The sequence below is a fragment of the Hemiscyllium ocellatum genome, chromosome 32, assembly GCF_020745735.1.
Source record: "Hemiscyllium ocellatum isolate sHemOce1 chromosome 32, sHemOce1.pat.X.cur, whole genome shotgun sequence".
Classification (NCBI taxonomy): Eukaryota; Metazoa; Chordata; class Chondrichthyes; order Orectolobiformes; family Hemiscylliidae; genus Hemiscyllium; species Hemiscyllium ocellatum.
Window position 1 is genome coordinate 47,300,590 of NC_083432.1, and position 19,177 is coordinate 47,319,766.

At 36.4% G+C, this 19,177-nt stretch overlaps 1 protein-coding gene across 1 annotated transcript in view; it reads right to left on the reverse strand.

Annotated features, from left to right (window-relative positions):
• The window catches only part of igf2bp1 (insulin-like growth factor 2 mRNA binding protein 1), a 169,783-nt gene extending 151,077 nt beyond the window's left edge, over positions 1-18,706 (reverse strand). The window contains exons 1-2 of the mRNA XM_060849052.1: positions 18,239-18,706; positions 16,896-16,956 (exon numbers count right to left, since the gene is read on the reverse strand). Coding sequence (XP_060705035.1) covers positions 16,896-16,956; positions 18,239-18,413 — 236 coding nt within the window. The 5' untranslated portion in view covers positions 18,414-18,706. The remainder of the gene's footprint in view (positions 1-16,895; positions 16,957-18,238) is intronic.
• Positions 18,707-19,177: the final 471 nt, after the last annotated feature.

Here is a 19,177-nt window from a genome sequence, read left to right on the forward strand (position 1 = left end):
ATAAAGGAGGATAAACTACTGGAAGACATTGATAAGTATACAAAATGGAGGCATAACTGGCAATTTAATTTTAACATAGTTAAGTGCATGAGACAGAACATTTTAAACAGAATGTACAGAAGAATACTAGAATCTGGAGGTGTTGAGAGACAATTCAAAGAAAGGTGTGGATACAAGTTATTATGGTTATAAAAAGCAAACAACCAAAGCACTGGAGCTCAAATCTAAAGGATCAGAATTAAAAAGCAGAAATGTACTTTTGAGTTTGCAAGGAACTATTGTTGACTCTATTTGAACTATGACAACAATCCCAGTCTCCACATTATAAAATAAAAAATAAGGAGGAATTGGTGGAGATTCAAAAATGATTTACTGGAATGAACTGAAAGTCATACCATCAGGCAAAATTAAATAGCCTGGCACTCAGGAAAAGAAAACTGAATCATGTCCTTATAGGGGTCTTTAAGATTATTGTTTTAATAGGGTAGACAAAGAAAACATGCTTCCACTCATTGGTGAGACCAGAACGAGGGTCAAGAAATATGAATATTTCAGTAACAAATCCAGAAAAAAAATCATGTTGATGGGATTAGATGAAGAAAAGTTGCCTCGTGTTCTTGTGGAACATGAACACAGGTGTGAACCTGTGGGCTAAATGACCTCTTTGTGTGCAGTACTTTGGAGATGCATTGTTTCAATATGTCATGTTATATTTAATAATGATGCACTATTGTATTTATCAGTGTTACTAAATTATATCTGAACATATTGCTTTATTTCAATTGAACTATCTTCTAACAGTTTGCTATATCCAAACAGACTGGCTATTTTGCATCTAACAGTGTTGCTGTATAGAAATGGAAACAATGCTGGATGTAATACAGGAAAGCAGCAATATAGTAACACTATTAAAAAATTTACCCACGTTGCTGACTTGTTAACCAAATCCATGCCCAAGTTTGTGATGTGCACTTATATTGGTCAATTTCTCATACCCATATCAATTTGTATTTACTTATACAGAAGCAAGACTGTGGATGTTGGAAATCTGAAATATTGGTATTTAAATGCTGCTTCTTACATTATAAAAGATCGCACAATGCTTCAGAAAAGTGCTTTCAAGCAAGGTTTGACACCAAACCACATAAGGAGGTATTTAGGGAAGATGACTGCAAGTTTGGCAAAACAAAAGGTGATTTCAAAAAACACACTAAAGAAGTTCAGCAAAGAGGGGGAGAAGTTTGGGGGCTGGGGGAATTGGGGGAGTGGAATTCCAAAGATGAGGGCTCAAGCAGCTAAAGAAATGACCATGAACAGTGAAGTAAATAAATCAGGGCTGCACAAGTGGCCAAAAATAAAAGGGTACAGATATCTCATGGGGTGGTGAAGCTGGAAAAGCTTACAAAGATAGGCACGGATGAGGACATGGAGGGATTGTAAATTGAGGAGTTACTTAACTCAGTGTCAATATAAATCAGTCCGATAGTAAGAGACTTAGTAATATATTTTTATGATTAATCAAACTTTGTAGATCCAACAAAAGCACATATGAACACTGAAATAAAGCAAAATTGATACCAATGAGACAACACTATTAAAAGGAAAATAGCTACACTTCTTGATACAATACAGCAACACTGTTAGAATTTCAAACAATGTATTTAAAGTGGTAGATGCAACACTGCAACATTGTTAGATGCAAAGCAGAAATTGCTGGAAAAGCCCAGCAGTTCTGGCAGCATTTGTGAAGAGAAACCAGATTTAATGTTAACTCTGATTTCTCTTCATAGATGCTGCCAGACCTGTTGAGCTTTTCCAGCAATTTGTCTTTTTGTTTCTGATATATACAGCATCCACAGTTCTTTCAATTTTAAAAAATATAATGCAGTATTACTGATGCAATAAAATATGAAACAGATAAAGATAAAATCTTACACTCTGTGCCTAATTTCATAGCCAAGAGCCAAATCCCTACATCATGATTCTTAATTAATGATATTTACCCTAACCTATCAACTGTTACATACAATTTAACACTTGCTACATGGATATCATAATATTAGACAAAATTCAATTTCACTGGGTACAACAAAACATTGTTAGATAGAAGAATATTGTTCAACATTGGACTAATGTGAAATACTGAAGTGTATGCCCAATTTAATGATATTCAAAGTCCCTATGTTATTGTTCTTAATTAATAGAAATTTACCCCAATCTATTAATAATGCTGAATATAATTTGACTGTTTTACAAATACCTGAAATTACACTGCTAGATACAGAGAGTTTGGAAAAACAACACTGCTATATATAACATAAAATCATTATTAGACACAATATAACAACAAAGCTGGATATAATGCTCTACTTGATGCAATAACATGCAACTTAAAGAACACTTTTAAGCTTTAATTAATGAAAATAAAATCTCCTCAGCTATGCCTAAGTTATAGGCTTGTATGGCCAGACACCCAAATCATGATTCTTAATTTATGAAACTTGCCATAATGTATAAATCCTGCTAAGTACAACAACAACACTTTGAAAACAATATAGGAACAATCTAGATGCAGCATTATAAAATAGACTTGGAAAAGATAACAGATGCAACATTTGAATCACTAGATGCCGTCTTGTGATGCACCGGCAATGTCCCTGTCTCTGAAACAGGAGGCCCAGCTTCAAGTCTCACCTACTCCAGTTCTACTTGCTCCAAGTGTGTTATAAATTCTACCAGGGTGACCTACAGCAACATGGTTAGATACAGTGTCAATATTTAGAAACAACCTATCTGTTCTGCTAGCTGTAGCATAACAGTTCTGTAAAACAACATTGCTTAATACTAAATAGGTGTACCAAAACCGGACAGACTTCCAGATAACTTATGAACAACACTTTAGATACAAAAACAGTGAAATATCAACATAACACTGGTAGGAAAACTAACATGCAATTGTTAAATCATAAACTATTAAAATACATTAAAGTACAGCAGAATAAACAATATACCTACACTGTTGTGTACACAGCAATCTATATCTTATTAAAATAAATAGCTGTGAATGATGAAAACCTGAAGACAGACTGAAAAGTTGGAAACATGCAGCAGGTCCTCAAGTCAGCACATAAAATCAAAAGTGCTGATGTCTGTTCTTTGAATCATTTCCTGTCATCTCCGCCAATTCAAAGTTTACCTAATCTGAACAGGTAAATGACTAATTTATTGTACTTTGTTTTAATCATTTTCTGTTTTAAATACTAGTTACAATACAGCTGAACAGTGCAACACAATAAACCTTATTGACTGAACTCATCGTAGCATGCTCTTCCAGTCTGGGGTGTACAAAGCTAAAGATCACACAGAACCAGGTTATAGTCCAACAGGTTTATTTGAAGCACTAGCTTTCGGAGCGCTGCTCCTTTGGACAAGAACCTTGTGTTGTGTGATTTTTAACTTTGTACACCCCAGTCCAACACTGGCATCTCTAAATTATGGCCTGGTGGGATTATTGCTGGACTGTAAATCCAGAAACCCCGGTAACGTTCTGGGGACCCAGATTAAATCCTGCCACAGCAGATGATGAAATTTAAGTTCAAATATCTGGAATTAAAAATCTAACAATATCGATAAAACCATTGCTAATTGTCGAGAAGAACCCTTCTGGTTCACTAAAGTCCTTTAGGGAAGGGAACTAACATCCTTCCCTTGTCTGGCCGACATGTGACTCCAGATCCACAGCAATGTGATGACATTTAACTGCCCTCTGGGCAATTAAGGATGGGCAATAAATGCTGGGCTAGCCAGCAATATCCACATTTCATGAATGAATAAAGAAAAATACATGACCATGGTTGATCCTCCATGTTACTGTTATACTCCCATTCTCCGTCCTTGTCCTTGATACCTTCAGTCTCCAGAAATCTAACAATTTCTCTTCAAAATATATTCAGGAACATAACCTTCAGAGGCTTCTACACTAGAGAATTTCATTGGTTCACCACCCTCTGAGTGAAGACATTTCTCTTAATCTTAGTCTAAAACTGTTTACCACATATCCTGAAACTGTGACCCCTGTTTCCCAGCCAGGGAGGAGCATTATCCTTGTATCCAGACCGTCCAAACCTGTCATTCATTTTATATGTGATTCCCCTTTCATTCTTCTAAACTCCAATTGATCCAATCACTCCTTGGACAACAAACCTAACATTTCAGGAATCTATCTGGTGAAGCTTTGCAGCATACACTCAAACTGTCTAAATCACCTTGAAGCTAGTTTACCTCTCACAATCCCAACTAGGTTTATGTAATCAAATTGGAAATACTACATCATATTCAAGTAACTGATATATATTGTGAATAGCTAAGGCCAAGCACTGATCTTTTAATATCCACTTGTCACCACCTTCCAATCCAAAAAAAGACTCATTTATTTTCCTAAGTACAAACCAATTCTCACTCCATTCCAGTATATATCCATCAGTCCCATGTGTTCTTTTCAATTTTGCTCAATAACGTCTTATATGGGATTTTATAAAAAGATTTCCTGAAAATCAAGATGGACCACCAATCTCCTATTGTCAGAACTATTACCGAATTTAGGAAGATAGCAATTAACACTAAGTTTTGGACCCTGGGATACAGATTATCAGCTTCTGATGATCATGTTACTGATGTAGTGCTCTTGACGCCATGTGGATATATTGGGAAATCACCATCATCCACAAGTTCTTTTTGCAGTCCAATTCACAAAATCAAACAGGAAGACTAATAAACCTAATGGGCCAGATTTACCAACAGATAATTATCAGCACAAATGGTTACTAGTTAGGAAATCAAGGCCAATATACCCAAAAGTATTAGATAAAATTAGTGAAGAAATTTCTCATGATCTCATCAGCAAACCCTTATCCCAGCAGAGGAAACTTCTTCCCAGTGTCCACCCCATCAGGCCTCTTCAGAATTATATACTTCTTGCAGGAAGACACCAAAACTGCACACAGGAATCCAGACATGGTTTCAACAAGTGTCCTATCAAACTGCAGTAAGACTTTACTCTAATATTTCAACTCCTTTGTACATAAGCCTAATATATCATTTGCTTTCCTAACTGCCTGCTGTAAATGCATATTACATTTCTACAATTCATGTACAAGGACATCCACATTTCTATGAAATGTCCACCAATTCCCAGTCTCTCATCACTGAAAAAGATCCTACTTTTCTATGCTCCCTACTAAACCAATGTACACTTTTTCACATTATATTGCATTGACCATATTCTCCTTCACCCTCTTAACCCACATACAACCCTCTGTGGCTTGTTTATGTCCTCCTCACAGCTTATTCTTCCACACAACTTTACAAGGTAAACTATAGGATGCACCTCTACAATCTGACCGCCTCAGCACTGGGTCTTTGCCAGGCCATGCGGCCAGGACAGGAGTTTTTTTGCAATACATTTAAATAGAATGGTGCAACATAAAATTAGATGCAATGCAGTTAGTTTAGCGAATTTAGATGATGCCTTCAGTCATCAGTACAATTCCAGAAAAACAGAAGAATTATGAGTTTTTCTGGAAACTGAAAGTTCTGATGAGTGCATGCCAGCAGAACATAACACTTTACCAGGCCAGTGAGTACAGATTAGGGAGATACAACCTGTACAAGAGGATGACGATACCACAGAACAACCGTTTTAAATAAAACTTTGGAACAAATATCAGATAACACAAGGCAACAGACCTAGATACCATTTAGCAACTCTATTTAAGGGAAAGCAAGGGATTAGGTACAAACACCTTTTGTAACGAAATATAGCAAGCACTTTGCAAGAGCACTGCAAAATAAAATATGACACTGAGTCACATAAAGACAGATTAGATCAAATTACCAAAAGCTCAGTCAAAGAGGAAGGATTTAAGGAATGTCTTAAGAAGGAAAGCAAATTAGAAAGGTTTTGGGAGGTTATTCAACAGTTTGACACTTACAAAACTGAAGATACTAACACCAGTTGTGTAGCAATTAAAATTGGGACTATACACCAGCCTAGAATTAGTGGAACTAGTTACCTTTAAGAAATGTGGAATTGGAAGTGATACAGAGACAGGGATGGTTGTAGGACAAAGGGAGGCGACAGATATAGTGGGGGAAGGGATTTTCAAATTAAGACTTTGCTTGTCTCTGAGCCATACATGTCACAAAGCACAGGAGGAATAGGGGAATAGGATTTGTTTAAATGTGGAAAACAGTTTGGATGACACGGAGAGCAGAATCTAGGAGACCAGCCAGGAGTAAGTGGAATAATCAAATCTAGGAATAATGAGGGCAAGAATGAGGGATTCAACAGCTGATAAGCTAAGAGAGAACAGTGTAGCATGTTATGTAGGTGGAAATAGGCAACATGAGTGGTGATACCAGTAGGAGATTAGGAGATCATCTCAGAATAAATGTGACATCCAGGCTGTGCTAATCTAATCTCAGACTATTACCCGGAAATGAGATGGAGCTGGTAGCTAAAGAATAGATTTTAGATCAAGACCAAAAACAATGGCTTCACTGTTCCAATATGTAACTGGAGGAAATTTCTGTCCATCAAGTATTGGATGCCAGAGAAACAGCCTCATAATTTAACAGCAGTGGTGCCTTTGGAGAATGTCACTAAATGCGGAAATGATAGACAAAGGAGTAGGAAACAACTGAAAAATACTGTTAGATACAATGGGGCAGAATTCCTCAGAATAACAAGAGTCGTCCACTACTTGCTATTATTTTACATACAAACCTTAACAATAGTTTGCAATTACAAAATAATTAGAGGTTCCTACTCAAGTGGCATAGCTTTGTCATTACTTTCAAGAAAGCAGCAACTATCTGCTTAACCACTAACATATTTTTTGACATCATAAAGGTGTTCTAAGTATTGATTACTTTCAGTCAACCTCTCCAGCACTGAAAGGTAGCTACTGCAAGTTAGTAGTGATAGCCCTTTTCAGTTGTTATAAGGGTTAGGGATTATCCTCTCTTTGTCTGCCTAATTTGATATTGAATTTATTAAGTTTAGTTTACATTTTCATTTCAGTCCACATGGTATAATTTCAAATTAAGACTTTGCTTGTCTCTGAGCCTTGCAGGTCTCAACGCATAAGAGGAATAGGGGAATCGGATTTGTTTAAATGTAGAAATCAGAGTTTTGGATGACATGGAGAGCAGAATCTAGGAGACCAACCTGGAGTATAATGGAATAATCAAGTCTAGGAATAACGAGGGCCACATGAGCCTCAGTGTCATTCACTACAATATCATTAGCTCATAATTTCAGCAACTGCCACGCAAAACTTTCAATACAAAAATGCAAAAGTAAGTCAATTAACAAGTCACAGCTATGTGTCCTACTGCAACAAGCTATGGTCCATATTCTTGCAAAATTAGAGACAGTATGAGAACACTATTAGGAATAAAGTAGTAGCACTTCTAGGTACTTTGTAGCAATACCTTTAGATATGATGTAGGCACTCTACATCACATCTAAAGATACAGCAACAAACTTAAACACAATAAAGGAACACTACAAGATATAGAGTAACATTGATGGATGTAATATAGCAACACCATTTGACATGATAAACAGCAACAGTAAGTTAAAATTTGCAATACTGGCCATTGCAAAATTGTATAATCTGGAGACAATACAATAACATTGCCAACTAAAATGTATTGCCATTAATATATAAAATTAAGCAACACCATTAAACACCATTATACTAATATTGCTAGATTTTTAAAAATGCAACATTCCAAAAAGCAAATCTCATCAAACCAACAAAATACAAAACTATCATGTTCTGGACATAAAACTGTAACTCCATTTTTTTCAAAATTATGCAACAAATAAGAATAAAATTCCAGTGCTTGTACACGCATTTTAGAAAAACTGCTAGATGAAATATAGCAACACTTAGATACAGCATAGCAACAATAGTGGGTACAAAATTTCCAGCATTGAATAATGCAGAATTGCATTTAGATGCAATACACCAACACTCATTGATTAAATGTACTAACATTGTTAGATCTAATATAGCAACCTTTTAGTTAATACATAGCAACATAGTTAGCTGGTGTAGCAACATTTTTGGACACAATATATTAACACTATTGATGCATAATTTCAATATTCAATACCAAAAATTTCATTTAATCAATAAAATAACAAAAATACAGAGCCATCACAACTTTAGATATAAAATTGTAAAACTGATGTATTTAAAATTATAAAATATTATGAATCAATGTAAAACTCTGGTAAATATAATTTAGCAACATGCCTAGATACAATATAACAGCCCTGTTAAACACAACATAGCAACAGCGGTAGACACAAAATTGCAACACTGAATAATGCAAAATTGTAACATTTAGATACAATACAGTAACATAGTTGGATAAAACATACTAACTCTGCTGTACAATATGGCAATTTTTTTTAGACAAATGGCAACAACTACTACATTATTATAATACACTTAACATATTAAACCCTCCTAAGTTGTTTCAGAGAGATCAAATGCAGTAATGTTTTTAGATACAATATAGCAACATTGTTAGCTAAAGCCTAGTAGTACTGGTAGATAAAATGTGGTTACTTGTTGGGCACAAATTTCAACAATCAACATAGCAAACCCCATCAAATGACATTGTAACAAAGATATGTAAAACTTTCACAATTTGTATCCAAAAATACACTACTGCTGTACATTAAAAATTTGAAAACACCAAGATTCCAATATCAGTACTGATAGATAAAGTATAGCAGTGCAATTAGGTAGGATATAAAAACACTGGTGGATTTAAAAAAAAGCGAGACAGCAATAGTAGATGCAGTATATGCAATATTAGTAGATGCAATATGGCAATACTATTAGGTACAAAATAGGACCATTATTAGATACAATTTTGCAATATTGTTGGTACAGTATGGTAACAAAGAAAATGTTAACAGTATTACATATATTTTATTTGGTATAAAATTACAACACTATTATACAAATTTACAAAACCTTCACAAACCAAAACTACAATACTTTTAGATATTAAGTGTAAATGTTGTGTAGTAGAATACAGCTACATTATTAGTTACTAGATGACAACATTGGTAGAAATGAAATAGTTGTATTTTAGATGTTTAAAACTCTTAGTTTATAAATAAAACATTTATGGCTACAACATGACCCTAGAACTAATGTTACAGCATTGGTATGTCAAATACAAGGTAAAACTGCAAAGAATAACACACCATCAAACTAACAACATATTACATCTCAAAAATTAAACTACCTGCATTACAATGTAGCTATATAAAGTATAGCTGCATATAGTCCTATTGTCTTTATTATACAACTAATTGATTTTAAATGATTATAGTTAATAACCTCATGTTTTACAGATAAAGTGTTACAGTTTTGCTTATCTGTTGAACGACATCATCTTAACTACTCAATTCATAAAATTGCTCCTGTCTTATTAACAAAGCAAAAATAATTTTATAATCACTATGAAGTGTGTTCAATGCTCAGGAAAGGGGGCATTTTCCTCTCTTTTGGCCCACTCTTGGCAGTAGTCAATCCCAGAGAAGGCACTACATGGATTGAATAGAAATGAGAATATAGAATCACACTATTTTTCATTTAGGTCCTACTTGTAGTGCCAATTTGGTTATTTTTTTTAATCAAAAGAAAGGCAAAGCTTACTTTTTCCCAGCAATACTCAGAGTCCCAGCTATAGGAGAACAATGACCACAATCAGACTATCTTGAGAGCTCTGCTGTTTAATGGCAGCTTATAGTTTGCTGCACATCTTCCCAAATGAAAACCTGTGATATAAATCCCCAAATTCACATACCACCCCTTTAAACAAGGGAGTGAGGAGTTTTTCCTAATAACAAATGGGATGGATTCAAATCTAATTTGAATCTAGGGGTTATACAATGAATATATTGCAGCATTTTTAAAATGGTGTTCATATGCTTTGGGTCATCTGAATGGAGCTAAGGTGGTGTAACAAATTAAGAAGTAATAGCAAAGAAAGAAATATACACTTGAAGCCCTGTTATTTATGGTACCTTTATGGTGTTGTAAAAAGTCATTAACAGGAGTATTCTATACATTCTATACTATGAATGGGATCCATTGCAATGTCAGCTTACTGAAGTTTTCACTATTGTTTAAAAAAAGCAAATTTGTTGATCTGGTTCATTGTCCTTGTTATTGCTAACTCTTTTCCCAATCTAACACAGAACATTTCATTTTTTTTCCACATAGGAATCTTGAGTAAAAGTTAATACATATTTTAATGTCCAGAAGTTAAAAAGTATTTGAGATCTTAACCCAAAATGCTAGTTATGTACAATTCCAGTGTGATTCTTTTTTTCCTTAAAAGGGTTTCAATATGCTTCAATTTTAGTTATTAACAATGTATACTGGAATCCTATATTACAACAGTGGCTGTACTTCATTAGTTGTTTTGAGATATCCAGTGATCATGAAAACTGCTATATAAATGAAAGCTTTCTTCCTAATTTTATCCTGAATTTGTTTATGATACAATAATATCTCCAGGATTTTGGTACAATATGTTGATGGGGCACTGTCCCATGGAGCTGTGACAAAAGCTCAGCTGTGTAAAAAAAACTTTATATTTTCAAACATCAGCTATATCTGGAAAGACATTTTTATCTGTGTAACACGAGAGTGAGTTAATGGGGGTACAAGTTTATCACAGATCCTTAAGATGATAGATTGTAACATAGAATATATTGGTTGAAATTGTGTAATCAATTAAAATCAAAAGCTTTTTATTTTAAAAAATGAGTTAAGGTTCTAGATATAATGTTATAAATGGTTTTAACAGAATAAGAAGGCAACTAGCTTACAGGGTCTCATGGAAAAATGTATGGAATTGTGGAATCTAATCCCAAAACACTGGTAAGAATTTCCTGAAACCTATGTAATAAAATTAATGTGAACTTATTCAGTACTTGAAACCAGTGATCACCCACAAATTCCTACTCATTGCAAAATTTGAAAAAACAGAGACTCCAATTTTTGATCAATGCCTTAAAGAAGTTCAAGGTAGTTCTATATCCTCCTGATCTGAGTCCAGCACTCTCCTACCTCATCTCATCAACGTTCCTACTGTCTGGTAATCTTAAAGGGTATGCTGGCCCAACTGAAAACAATTTCTTAAAACTATTACCAATGACAAACAAAATGCAGGCATATGTTTGAAATTTTGCAAAAAGCAAGTCAGGAAAGGCTGTCCAGCATTCCCCTGTCCCCACCTCAGTAAACATCAATGTGGGTCTTCTGTATTGTAGGTGGAGCAATCTTTGCCACTCACTTCACACTGATCTGTGCAAATTATTTATTTTCCTTCTTTTCTTGCACCCAGCCTTTCTTATTTCAAGAGAACCTCTGAATTGTACAATCTGAGGCAGATCTGCCTCACAATTATTGTGATTGGTCTACGAAATTCTGCCATTACTTTTGAAGAAATTAAACTGGAAATGCATTAAAAACTAAGAAACTGTATCAAGGCATTCAAGGGTCTGCACTGGGATAACTAAAGGTTTGTGCAAGCTATGTGGTCTCACAACCAGGAACCTAACTGGACCTCCCAATTAGTAACGCACCTTCAGAGTTGATACTAAATCGTTCTTGCTTTCTCTGCTTAACCCCACCCCCACTGAAGAAACTAACGTACAACTGTAACGCTAAATGTCAATTCAGAGTGCAACCCTCAAAGGTTATTCTGTTTGAACAGTGGACATTTCCACCACTAGCAGCATTTTTTAAGGAGATAAAAACTTGAATCTTTATTACATGTGGTCTAAGAATTTTAACCAAAGCAAATGTCTTTCTTTCTATTCTTCCCCCCCTTTCCCCCCTCTCTCTCTCTCCCTCCTCCTCCTCCTCCACCCCTACCGGACTGATCCACTGGGCTCAATTAGACTATATGACAGTCCTAACAACCTCTTGACCTTCTCCTGTGTGATGAGCATATAGATTAGGAATGCTCTACTTATTGAACTTAAAAGGCCTAAGGGTGAGGGGTGCAAACGGGAGGGAAACTGCAAATTACAATGAGGGGAGTGGGGGCGGGGTAGCGAAAGACACACACAAGTGTGCACATGGAAAAAGGAAAACTTCAAAGGCCTTTTCACATTCAAACAGCTTCTTCCCCCTCCCCCACAACACACGCATTTCAGTATTTAAGAAATGTGTAACATTATTAATTTTCTGCAGGTTTTCAGTGAAAGGGAGAGAGGGGTTCAATAACGCAGCTCTGGAATCCATTTAGCAGTATAGGGTATGTGCTTCCAGTCTGGGTCAAAGGTCATGCTTTGCTCAGTAATGACCTATGCAGAAACGAGAAAAGGCTTCTGCCACCATTTTGTGTGGCAACTTAGCAGAAGGATTTGTTTTCAAAAATGGATCTTCAGTTTTTTTTAAAAAAAACACCTATTCTGTAATTTAGGAAAATTCAATAAAGTCATTCGCTCCACCTTGTTAAACAAAAGAAAAGCAAGTTTGAATCACACAGTTTATAACACCAATGGGGATCCTTTCCATTCATAAAGTCAACGAACTACTACAGTTTGGCAAGAGCTACTTAGCCACAAACAACTCCTACCACTACGTGAGTTGTATATACGCAATCTACAAAATGCCTCAGCACCAACGTTGCACAATTTCACATAACTCAAGAGAACTAGAAGAGATTTTCTAAAATCTGCGTGAGATTTTCTAAAATCTGCGTAAGATTTTAGTTTTGCTGAAACTGCAAATTGCCGTGAAATGTCGAAATAAATCTTTGTTTTAAAAGTGGAAGCTAATAGAAGTTGCTTTTTTTTTGTTATTTTTGAGGGAGGAATTTTGCTGGCAGTGTTCTCCTTACTTTGCTTGGTTAAGGTTCAGTAGATGCTGGGTGATGTTAGGACCCTCATTCAAGGAATTATTTAATTTGTAATTTAACGTTGTCTCTAAGCGTTGGCAATGTAACCACCCATGGAGGACACCATATCTAAATCCAATTGTGATTTAACCCAGTGGCCAGACATTCATCCTTCCAGGGCGCGGTACTGGTTATCAAGCAGAAATGAGAATCCTCGTCAACTTTCCTCTTAAGGATACGAAGGCCAATTGTGCAGCTCTCCACCACACCCTCTTCACTCGACTGGCTGAGACTAGCCAACTCAGCATAAATCAGGAGTGGAATTTGTTCCTGATCTCTGTTTATCTCAGCTATTCTGGATGAAATCATTGAGCTCTTATCAAACCATTTCTGGAAATTCATGAAAGCATTATTGCTTGCTGGATTTTAAAAATTTTCAATCTCTTGCTAACAGCAGCATTGCAACAGCCTAAACAACTTGGAATTTTTCAACCTATTTTCATCCATTTGTGTTAATCATGGGAACTTGCCAAACATTCAAAAAACTTAAGCTACTTAAAATTGCAAATGAAGACATCAACCATTTCCATTGTAAATTATACAGATCTTTTTTCCTCTAGCAAATGCATTGATTACTTTGATCTTTAATTGTCTTTTGCTGTAATATTTTCCCTGTTTTAATACTGAATTTCAAAACTGGAATAAAACTTCCTCCATAATAATATGTTATAGGTATGACAGTCATTTCAGGACTACAAATTATATTAATTAAACATTGCACAATAAAATACATCTGCCATTTCTACTTTATTGACTTTAGGATAAATTGTGCCAGATTGCTTAAAGTTATATTGTTACCTTAAAAAGTCTTTGTTTGATATTGCAAAATATTTTAAAATGTAGCCTATGGAGTTGAATTCTTTTCAAAGTTTATTTTAAAATTAAACTATTTTCCCTAAATTTCAATAACTAATTCATTTTTTTAAAATGGTGTTCTAAACTTGATTATGAAAATGATTTCTCTAAACTTATTTTCATTTTATTTAAAGAAATAAATGTTTACCTTTCTGTAATTGTAAAAATTATGGTAAAGACTGATAGAGTCATTGTTTGTATCTGAATGGGCTATAGTCAAATTAATGTTTCAAGCACCCTCAATGTTAACCTGTCTCTTCCCTTTTCAGATGCTGACAGAGTTTCTGCATATTTCTGTATTTTCTGGGACAGTGAGGATGGATTGATCGGAGCTGAATTATTCTTTATCCAAAATGCTAACTAATGTTTTCCCTTTTCTGAAGTCAATGCTTTGAAAGTAATTTCAAGAAATTCAGATTTTAAACACACGTTTTCAGCATTTTAATCTTTACAACAGTTGCGAGTGTTTGTGACATTTATTTTTTATTAGGTTTTATACAGTTAAACATGAAGTTGTTTTTGTTCATGTATGTGAGGGTGTATAATAATTTTGAGTGGGTGCTAAATTTCATTAATGTTTTTGTCCAGTTTATTTATTTTAAAGTAAAAGACATTAGAATGATAAACAAACACCCAATACTTATTTTATTTACTGAACAAAATCTCTCTAGATTCAATGCAACACAACTATTTCTTTCTAGTCCGATCTGAGGAAATATAATTCACTCAGTATAAAAAGATATAAAAGTAATTACTAAATTTTGTAAAATTATTTGTTTGATCAATGTAAATATGCTCATATGTATAAAATGAAACAGTTTCAATACTTCTATTACTGAACTCTTATTGGGTTATATGAGACCATTTGTAACAACTGAAAACACACTTGAAGCAATACATTTGTACTTTTGTTTAAAAAATATTCTCGAAATACAATAAGATGTCAGTTTTACTATTGACTGATTGAAAGCAAACAAAACAAAGTTAATTTCACTAAATGTATTACAGAATTTTATTTTATCTGTCTTCAAGATTTCAACAATGTCTCATTTCAGTAAAAATAGGATCATTGAACCAACTATGTGTGTGTGTATATATATATATACACACACACAAAATACTCCATTGAATGACAACATTTCATTTGAACTTTTACTTAGGTTTCCATATTGATCTAATTTGTAGCTATTTTCACAATTTTAAAAAGGACTAAAACTCCATCGGATATTACCACAAATGTTGCATTTTGGAACTTCAGAATTTTGTGCAAAATTTCCACAAAAACAATTCAAGTGCTTTTTTTTAAACAAAATAAAAGAATTACATCTCTTTCAAGATAAGTTGTTATTATTTCATAAGCAAAGTCTTTAAATTTTGCAACTTTAAACACAGGAGAATACTTTAAATAAAGCAGTAAGGAATATGGACAGTTCGCTGCCACCATAGAATTGGATGGTAACTACTGAATGTTCCTTTTAACTGAATTGGGCAGCAAAAACAACAAATTGTGTTTGCAATCTACACATGTAGTGTTTACTCATCATTCCTTCCAAATCAGGTTAATCAAAACAGAAAAAGGGAAAATTTTATTAATTTTTTTATGATCAGTTTTTTTAACCATTGATTATAAATGTAACAACAGATTTTAAATTTTGTTTTCCTGAATGTTTTAACTACTTTTCAAAACTTTCAAATTGTCTGATTCAAACTTCATATTCAGACTTTTGAAAATATAGAGGGGGGCATAGTTTGGTTTACAAACTTTCCTGGATTATTTTTAACATTACAGCTAGGTTGCAAAGCAAATATCTAGTTAAAATGCTAACATGGAGGACAATAGCTACAGCTAAACTGAACCAATAACTTGATCTCTCTACAATATCATTTTAAATAGATAATAATATGAATTGATATCAAGTCATTGTTCTTAATCCAGTACTTTCTGGTATTTTCTGAACCAGCACTTTTAAACATTTTACCACAGGCACCATCCAGTTTATCAGATTAAGCCAAAATACACATGCACCAAATACTTTAAAGCAAGAACAAGTAAATACTTTAACAGGTATATGAGCAACCCATCCAAGGTTCCATACTGAATAGCCATCATATTAGATTCTGGGTCAAGGTTTTAACTTTGGTTTCTGAATGTGAACTCAATCAAACTTTCTTAATGGAAGTGTGCATCGCGTTTTGAAAAAGGTTATGCCTGGAAAAACATATCCAACAATTCGTTGCACTATTGACACAGAGCAATATAGGTACATGAAAATGCCAACGCATTCGCAGTCCTGATGCAAATAATCTTCCGTTTCAAGACAACGCGTCCCTTAGCGATTCAAAGCGAACATGGAAAGGGTGGAAAAGAAATTCGGAAGGTTGATCGCACCCCTCCCCCCTCCAACTCGTTTCTTGCCAGCTCTCTCCCGTAGGTCGAGGCGTTCCCGGAATCGGCTTTGGAGTCAAATGAGATTTGAACCCAAAGTAAGGCTTCTATGTTTGAGACGTGATCCTACTTGAGCGGTTTACACAAGGTGGTGGGGGGAGGTTGGTGCATCGCTAACCGTTCACGCTTACCCCAGTCTCAAACCGCGACCTTTTAAATTTCTGAGCAGAAAGCGGGAAGAGCTCTTTAAAGCTAAATGAAAAATCGCTAGATCCAGCTCCTCCACCCTGAACCTATTTTCCCATCCGTCGCTTCAAAGCTCCCGAAAAACACATTGCAGTTCCAGCCATGGGGTTGCTGCTTACAATTGCTACACTACTTCGCCTCAATTCGAGATTGTAAGTAACATCATATAGATCGAGGAAACAACTAATTTCAAATCCACTCCATGCTGCAGCACAGCATAATCACAGCTTTAAAAAAACCCACTGAAGAGCTTCACAACTTTGTACGTCTTTTTTTTTTAAATCTCACACACTTGCAAACAGGAATCAGACACAAATGACCAATTCACTTCTTACAACTCTCCAGGAGATCTCCAGATAAATATTTAACGCAAAACAAGTATTGAAATGGCTAATACCTCTGCCTCTTGGGTACTGAGTGTTCCACTTCTATGTGTCTCCCATGGAGTTCGACTTTACCTGTAAACAATTTCGATTTGTATTTAATTTAGTAAAATGCTGTTTCACCTTCTTCATCTCTGCTTTTACAAACACACTGGCTGAAATGAACCACTGTTATTAACAGGATGGATTGTCTTTTTTTCTTTATGTGTGTGAGGGTTGAAATCTGTTTTTGAGGATAATTGAGGATTAATATCCTTACTGAGTTACTGAGAAACTTCAGGGATGGAGCTGCTGATATGTATATCCAACGCACATGGAAACACATTATATATCAGACCTGAAAGCTGTATTTTATCTGGTTAGGATGGGGTTTTTCGCTCTAGACATTTGCACGCTTGCAGTCCTGTAGTATTTTCACAATCAGTATGGCCGACCTCGGCTCAGTGTGTGCCCCCATAACAGGCTGAGTGTTCAATTTCAGGAAACATTCAGAGAGCTGGGTGCGACCCGCATTCACTTAGAGCCGCCGTTTTGGGTTGGGGGCCAGTCGGAGCAAGGAGGGGGGTAAATCTTACCCGGGCTGGTCGCCTGAGGAAGGGGAGGGCGGGGGGTGGGGGGGCTGAAGAGACGAGATACAGGATTAAAACTGCTAACGTGGTATTATTACGGAGCTTACAAATGACGGCCTACTATCAGTAAGGGGAAGGAGTAACAGCCATCCAGCCATTCTCTCCAAGAGACACCCTGATCCAAAGGAAGGAAGACAGGGAGGGAGAGGGGGGTGGGGGAGAAGGTGGGAACCAGATCCCGCAGCAGATCCAGAGATCTGACCCAACTGGGTTTCCTAATCTGCGATTTCTTCCCAAAGGACGGAATGGCAATCCGATTCTCTTCTCGATTTTTGACCGAACGCCGCGAGTGTTGAGTGTAATTGACTAAAAAAACAAGAACCTGCTGGTTTACAGAAACATAAACCCCCCACACCCCCCCCCCCCACGTACAGGAGGAATTGCGCGCCATCACCCCCCAACCCAACCCCCCACCACCCCTTCCAATCGTTATAATAAAATATCTATCATCTGTCTATCTTTCTATAGAATCAGGGTCCCACGCTTTTTGGGGAGGGAGGGGGGGGGGGGGGGCTCACATCATTAACGTGTTGGTCAGAAATTTTTTTAAAAAGGGACCAGTGCAACTCTCTCCAGAGCAGAGAGCCCTTTGCTAGCCTGGAGGAGTGGGAGCAAGGTAGGCCATTGGCAGGAACTGGGGAGGAAATCAGAATCTCGCCGAGTGAACGGCGTTCTCAGTAAGGCTTCAGTTTTCCCCTGCGTTTTGGATATCGGTTGAAATCGCTTACCGGATAAGGTATCGATCGCTTTCATTGCCCAGCTCTCATCTGGACAATCTACAAAGGCATAGCCCGCTTTGAGTAGAAATTGCCCAGAAAAAGGAATCTTCCAGTCGTTGAAGATAGTTTCTAACTCTGGCACAGTCACGCTTTCACTCAGATTCCCGATGTACAGCTTGTTCATTGTGATTCTTAGGGCTTCTCTCTTTTTTTTGGGGGGGGGAGGGGGTGGGGAGGGGAAGAAGGGAGGGTGTAAAATTATAACAGCACCTTCGAAATAATGATATATTCCAACAACACACAAAAAAAACCCACCAGCAGCAGCAACTGAAATGGTAAAACGGTTGTTGCAAAGGGAGGAGAGAGAGAGAGAGGGAGAGAAAAAAACACAAAACGGCCAAAGAAAAAGTGTTAGCCGGAAACAGGGAGTTATGAAACGGTATGGCGGGCTGTGAAAGTCTGTCTGCTACCCCCAAACCCCGTTGAGTCAAACTGAAAATGTCACAGGACGTTGCTGATGGCACCGCCTCCAAATAAAATCGACCTTAAAAAATGAGTGAAATATTTGCCTGGGAGAGATCCACGTGGTTACACACGGCCGGCCCCTCACGTGGAAGATCGCGTCAGTTTCACCACCCCCCTCCACCATCACCCCAACACACACACACACACACAACTCCCTTTTGTTTACTACACAACATCACCCCGGCTGCTCCTCCCTTTTCACCACCCCCCACTTGCAGAGCTCTTTACGCCAGTCCCATAATAACGTGGGTTTGTTGAACAGCGTTGTAACAGCGCCCAGCTCTCGCCGGATGCAAGAGGATGTTTACTCAGGAGGGATTTTTTTTGAATGAAAATCTCCTGGGTGGTGACACTTTTTTTCTCAATGAGCTATGGTGATCTGGCGCCAAAGTTTTTTTTAAAGTTAGTGCAGTCCAGGAGGTT